The sequence below is a fragment of the Montipora capricornis genome, unplaced genomic scaffold (assembly GCF_036669925.1).
Source record: "Montipora capricornis isolate CH-2021 unplaced genomic scaffold, ASM3666992v2 scaffold_498, whole genome shotgun sequence".
Classification (NCBI taxonomy): Eukaryota; Metazoa; Cnidaria; class Anthozoa; order Scleractinia; family Acroporidae; genus Montipora; species Montipora capricornis.
This window is the reverse complement of record NW_027180236.1, coordinates 120,379-127,500: the sequence shown is the minus strand read 5'-3', so window position 1 is coordinate 127,500 and position 7,122 is coordinate 120,379. Positions and strand designations below refer to the sequence as shown.

General features: G+C 39.0%; 1 protein-coding gene across 1 annotated transcript; it reads right to left on the bottom strand.

Annotated features, from left to right (window-relative positions):
* Nucleotides 1–5,581: 5,581 nt before the first annotated feature.
* Nucleotides 5,582–6,823, bottom strand: LOC138036741 (uncharacterized). Its single transcript, XM_068882842.1, has 2 exons — nucleotides 6,600–6,823; nucleotides 5,582–5,984 (listed from the first exon to the last, which is right to left on the bottom strand). Exons 1-2 carry the CDS (start codon nucleotides 6,821–6,823, stop codon nucleotides 5,582–5,584), a joined length of 627 nt encoding a protein of 208 aa, XP_068738943.1.
* Between the last annotated feature and the right edge of the window lie 299 nt (nucleotides 6,824–7,122).

Genomic DNA, 7,122 nt, shown 5'->3' with positions numbered 1-7,122 from the left:
GTTTTGATTATCATTGCTTTTGTAGACCTGGTGTAAGTTTATTTATTTAAGGTGGTTCTTTGGTCGCTAAAGTAGTCACCTATTTTTGAAAAACAGTTACTTACCCAGTTTGATCGCACCCGTGAAGAGCATGCATCAATTGCTAGATCATCTACAAACACCTGTAAATCAGTCATGGATGAACTCCCAGACACAAGAAAAGTTGAAAATGAAGCTTCTCGTGCAGTTAAGGAACTGGTTGCAGAATTTAGATCAATGGCAAACAAGTGCACTCAGAAAGGCCACCGGCGTCCTTCCTGCCGAAGTAAAGGTATATAACATGAATATACCTTTCAGAAGGCGTGCCAGTTTTCTCAAATGTGGTTCAGCCAGCCATTTGTTAAAGGACAAATGCTTTGTGGTAACTTTTTTATTTTTATTATTTTTTTATTTTTGTTATTATACACTAACTCTTACACTAACCCTTATTACAATTAAATACTAACACTACTTGGAAACAATTAATAACATTTCTACCGCAGTTAACACAAACTAACGGTACTTACCGAACAATACTTCACTACTTGCATTACACTATTTACAGAATGGTAACAATTATCTTTATGACATGTTTTAAAACGTAAATAAAATTAACAGCTACAAACAAGACTATGGCTGGCTTAAAGAAAAGAGTTACAATGAACGAGAGTGGAAAGAAAAGGACGAAGCGAAGTGACATTTATAGTAGTTTATAGCAGTTTTCCCCAGATAGTTAAGAATTTATGTAGCTTTCTTTGGGCAATATAGCTTTGCTTTAAGACATCGAGTTTATCTTGGAGGCGGAGAAGAAAGCCTTCAAAACATAAGTTGCCCTCACATGAACTTGTCGCGAAGATATGGAATTTTGCAATAAGAAGAGTGACATTAAGTGCCTGTTTATTTTTGATGTTATATTATGCCAACCGTATAGGATGTTTGAAAGGCAACGTGTACACCTTGTGGATGCTTTCTTTGGAGAAACCGTAATTTAGAATTCTGTTCTCTGATGTTGGTGGACTTATGTTGTTGGTTAGAAGTGTAGAGTAGGCGACACGGGTCGACGGAAGGTCTTCAAGAGGCGGGTTTAGGTGTGAGTTGTTTTGATTTAATATATTTTTCCATTCTGTAGGAATGGCAGCGACGAGGCCATAGTACAGTGTAAAGGGAATACTGATGTTCACTTTGCGAATGAGCTCATCCAGTGAGAAGAAGGTGTTGTCTTCTTTTAAAAATTGTTTAATACGTGTAATCTTCAAATAAGGGTTTGAAAAAAACTGGCTGGTCTCCAATCAGGATGCGACTATTATTCCAGATGATTTTGTTGTGAATGCATTGTATTCTTGCCAATACTTAAGTAGCGTGTGGTAAAAAGGAGGAAGGTTGTCAAGGTTGAAATGCTTGATATCGTATTGACATTTGGTTCGAAAGGATAAACCTCCGTATTTGGCAGTGGTGAACTCTGGTTGAACGTTTTCGGTGATTCTCTTGATCCAAGCAATTTTCAGCGCTTTATTCATGATTTCAAAATCCATCATTCTCAACCCTCCTTGACTTATGTCACTTATTATGGTCTTTCTTTTTATTTTGGCTGGTTTTCCGTCCCATATAAAATCAAAAGATAGTTTGTTTATTTCTTTGACGTAACAATCGGGGATCTCGAGCACAGAGGTGTTATAAATTAGCTTCGACGAACCTAGGGTTTTCACTATTTTGATTCTGCCATGGAGGGTAAGCCTCCTTCTTTTCCAATTCTTAAGAGTATTTTTCAATTTGATAATTTTCTCTCGAAAATTCAGCTTATTTGCAGCGTCGGAGTTGTACGAAAAGAAGATGCCGAGAGCTTGAATCGGTTCTTGAGGCCATTTGAAATTATATGGGGTATCAGTTTTGTTTCTCCAAGCTCCAAGCCACATCGCCTCTGTTTTACTTGTGTTTACTTCTAGACCCGAGGAGTGTTTAAATTCACTTAGAAGCTTCAAAAGGTTAATAACAGATTGATGGTCGTTAACGAATACTGTAGTATCATCAGCAAATTGGGTGACTTTTATTTCCTTTCCGCCAATGTTGCTTTTCAAAGCCCAAAAAGAAGGCCCAATAAGGGGCATCCTTGCCTGATGCCTCGGTGCAATTGAAAAAAGGGTGACGCATGACCATTGTTTAGGACACAGCTAGAAACATTGTGGTAGATGACTTCTATCCATCTTTGAATATCTAGGCCAAAATTGAACAGTCGAAGCGTGGATAATAGATAGTTCCATTTTATTGTATCAAAAGCTTTTCGGAAATCCAAAAAGATTGCAATTCCAGGCATATTTAAGCGCTTAGTGAGAAACATGACATCTTGGATTTGTGGTAACTTACTGTTGTCAGCATCCATTTTACTTTCGGGTTAGTGCCTTCATTCATGAGAAATCTCGTTTCACTTCTAGTTAAATCGAAAGTCAAGAATTCAATACCTTACACCAGAGCATAATGATTTATTGGGATAGTAAATCTGTGCCTGGTTAATTTGTGTTCTTATTTTCAGCTGCAATCACACATGGCTAGTTATCAAAACGCTTTTGATTGCTTTCCAGGATGTAGTACAGCTAAGAGCTTAAGAATGCTGAAGCTCATGAATGTGGCTACCATTTCTGAGCGTACCTTCTATCGCCACACCAGCTCTTATCTCAATGCAGTTGTTATTGGTGGATTCCTTGGGAAAAACGATGGGTTGATACTGGCTGGTGATGGGCAGTGTGACTCCCCAGGGTACTCTTCCAAGTTTGGCTCCTTCACACTGATTGAACAGAGGATCAACAGAGTAGTAGATTTTCAACTAGTTCAGGTTTGAAACTTTCCCAGAAAATGGTTGAAGGCTTTTATACTATGGGGTATAATTGTTAATTGCATAGATAAATATCACTATTTCTGCGATATTACTACGCAGTGAAAATTGTCTTTCTTCTGCAGAGTAATGAGGTTAGAAATAGTGCCTGGATGGAGCATGAAGGGTTGGTAAGGGCAGTACAGGTACTTACCAACTCAGGACTGAGTGTTGCTGAATTAATTACAGACAGGCACAAGCAGAACACTGCCTGGATTAAACGCAATCTACCCAATACAACCCATTACTTTGACATATGGCATGTGTTTAAAGGTACCTGCACAATGTGTTCTCATTGAGCATAAGAAAAAATGTGGCCCTTTACCAATAAGTTCTTGAATGAACTTTGGGTTAATTTATTGAATTTCAACATTTCTTTGGCTTACCCAGGCTTGTGCAAAAAGATTGATAAGCTTGCCAAGAAAAAGGACTATGACGAGGTTGGTGAGTGGCGCCAGTCAATTTCCAATCACATGTATTGGTGTGCAGCATCAACACCTGATGGAAATGGCCAAGTCATGCAAGAAAAATGGAAAATGCTACCATTGCACATTCAAAACATCCATGTTCATGTGGAGAGTGGTGTGTACCCTGAGTGTGGGCATGGCAACCTGGAAGGAGATGCCGCCGATCGGCTTTGGCTGCAGCCTGGTATAGTAATGGCTATAAATATTTAAATGGAATTACACCTGACATTAGAATAAATCTCTTTTTTTTTATTTCCTGTGTAAGGACATTAAGAAAAGTGGTGTACAACAGAAACTTTCATCAGTGAAAAGAAACATTTTTACAAAAGCCCTAGGGTAGTTTTATACTTGTCATTAGTCTATGTAATACATTGTACTGTAAAGCACTAGGTTTGCAATAATTCCATTTCATAACTCATAGGCCCATACCCAGCAGTAAAACTGCAGGAGTTGTTACTGAAGCCTCAATTGGTGAAGGATATAGCACAGCTATCTCCTAAATACCAGACATTGACCCTGGAAGCCAAGCACAGCCTGGACATATAGTTTGTGCCAAAGCATACTGCCTTCTCTCATACTGGGGGATGTATACTAGGTTTGACTATTTCCCATAGCCATTCTTACACTGCTTTGGTTATTAATTTTACAAATGTTGCAGATCACAAAGTTGCAAAAATTACCCTTACATCTTCACTTATGTTTACATCATTTATCAGATTGTGCCTTTGTGCCTTTCTGCCCTGCATTACAACACCAATGCAGACAGGATGCAGGCAGTAACAGAAGATGGCAGGCCACGGTACTCAGTAGTATTTCCAAAAGCTAAAAAATGAGACCATGCAATCAGAAAAATCAAAACACAAGCTTCTCGAGGCGGGTATGATGTAGATGGGTATTTGGAGGTTAGAGAGTGCACTTTTTTGCTTATGGATTGACACAAGCAAACAATAATTATTGGCCTTTTTTAGTCAGCTCAATTTTGGAGCCATGAAAAGCAATGAATTCAAGATCCACCTCATACAGTATTAAGAAGGAACTAACAATGCATTCAACTTTGCAGATTACTGCTACAGCATTATCGCAGATTTATTTGCAAAATATGAGGCAAATCCAAGGGAACTCAAGGAGTACATGACAAACTTGGCTATCAACACCCCACCATCCCTCGCTGCAAATGCACAGAGACCTGACAAAGAAGCAGCTGTTCAGAACTATGTCAGCCGATATAACCGCAGTAATCTGGTGAACTAGGAGGACAGAGTGTGTAAAACTAATTAAAAATAATAATAAATAAATTTTAAAATTAAATAATCAGAGATGTATCCAGGTTTTCAAATTTGGGGTCTGGGTCCATTGCAAAATATTGGGGGTCAAGCTAATTAATATTCAAGAATTAATATTCGATCTATTGCCTCTTAATTGCTGCTGCAGTACCCTTTCAGATTTCTAAATTGCACAAAGATAAAGTCTTATCCCTCCCCACTAACATGTACTTAAAATGATCAATTTCTTTGAAACAGTTATGCCCGTTGATTCATCGATCAAAATGTATGGGTTTTCAAAGCTCCATCGATCACATCTGAAAACGTCTCGAAGCAACCGTATGCTGTAGGAACTGTTGGCTCCAGTTGATAAACGAACTAGATCTCCACAGCAAAAAAAAAGAGAACTGAACCTCAATTTTCTGTAAAAGAGCATAATTTATTTTAACAACACTTGAGGTGTAATTTAGAAACAAATATAAGCAATTGATACACACTTCATCGTCGTGACTTTGCCATGGCCAATGTTAATAATCAAACGATTGAATACATTCAAATTTCATGTTCAACATGTTAATTTTAACGCTAACTCCGAAAAAGATGCATAATTTGCAAAACAAACAAGTTACATACAAAACAAGAACCGAGACGATGACATGTGCACGCCCGGAATTAATGTCAACAGGGTCGCACAAAACAAAAATTTAACATACTTCGCCGTTGTATTCTCTGTCATTTCGCTGACGATAAGCAAACTAATGCTTGAAATTCGCTTGGAAAGCATGCAACAAACTGAATTTTGACTGAAATGATTTTTTATCACTGGCGGCAGATGGAAAGTGTCGCCGATTGTCTCGCCTAAAACAGCTCAGATCATGTCACGCAACACATGGAAATTCAAATCCGAAAATAACAGCTTACCTAGAAATTTAAGGAACTCGATCATTTCTCCGTTATGATGGGAATGTTCAATTTCCTTGTGAAATACGCCGTTCACATGTTTTTCCTGGTGTTCGTAATTTGCAATTCACTGCACAAGAAGGTAAAGGCGCCGGAATATTTTTGCCCAAGGCACCCCAACACCATCTGACTAGCTGCCTGTAGGCAATGTGGCGGTTTTTCTTGTGCTCTGGACCCTCATAAGCAGAAGAGCCATACTGCTGCTTGTACTGTAGCCAAGCTGTCTGCAGAACCCATACATTGAGGCACACTGCCTCAAATCCTGGATGCTGGACAATACATCCGGGTTCTGCCTGCAGCTCTTCCACTGTAACAGGCTCCAAATTTTTATTTTTCGCTGCATCTACTTCTTGACAGCAGATGTTCTCTTCCTCCCTCCACATTGACTGGCAGTTTCCACACTGGCACCTTGTAATAAAAGAATCAGTACAGTCACAATTTTTATCACTATATTGAATAGAAGAAGAAATAGAGAACACAAGCTGCTAAAATGAACGGTTATCAGCACTGGAACTGTCACAAATATGGCAGATACCTTAAACTTTGGGCTTTTAACAAGGTACAAAGTCAATATAAAGAGGATGCTTAATTGCAAGTACATGTATGAATGCTATTTTTGCTGCATTGCGTTTCACAGCGGTAAAAGCTGAGAAATCTTCAATCGTTCGCCAAATTCAATACTATACTAGAAAACTTACAACCGATCCGAAAGCGTTGAAATGTGTATCAGGTGGAAAACTACTTTCAAAAATGCATCCTTCCAAAGCACCTTCACAAGCTTGCATGTTTTATATTTTCAGTGTATGAAAACCTAAGTTTTGGAAGGAGTGTTGCATAAAAACACTTCGCTCCCATGGAATTCAAGAGTCTGCACATGTAATTTTCTTTACTTGATCGCTCCTATATTTAATAAGCTCGTTAAGAACAATACACCTTATTCATATGCTAATGTGTGGACGGGTATTCCGTAATCTAGCCGCGACTGATTTTCAAATACAATATTTACAACTGTAATGCACTCAGCATTCGTGGCTTTCTTGATTGAGGCAGCCGCTGCGTATGGGCTGTTGTTCTTCTTCTGATTCGCGCACTTGATTTCCATTTCTTCCTGGCGGTTCAAATCGCCAGGGCCTGATTTCACCAACAGGGTCCAAAGCGCTTTCATTATTTTTGCCTTCCAGCGAAGCCTCAAAATCCGAAAAATCGGACCCCGAGTTGGAACTGCTCTCACTTGCACTACTATCAGCCATGTCTACTTTGCTTGGTGTACACACGTGTGACGTATCAGTTCACATGATCAAATTCGAAGCGTTCACGGCGGATGACTTACGAAGCTGCACTTAGACCAGTTTTTCGAGCGAAAAAAAGCACAAAGAAGCATTTGAAGTACCTTGTGTCTGTTTCAATGTGTAACCTGAGGTATTTAGATGGTATTCCAAAAAGGTGACTTTTTAGCCGTCACTTACCCTTTAAGTACTGGATATGGAATTGTTGCTCTCCCTGCTGCAAGTAGAGTGATTGCGCCAGTTTCTGATATTTTAAGAAAGGT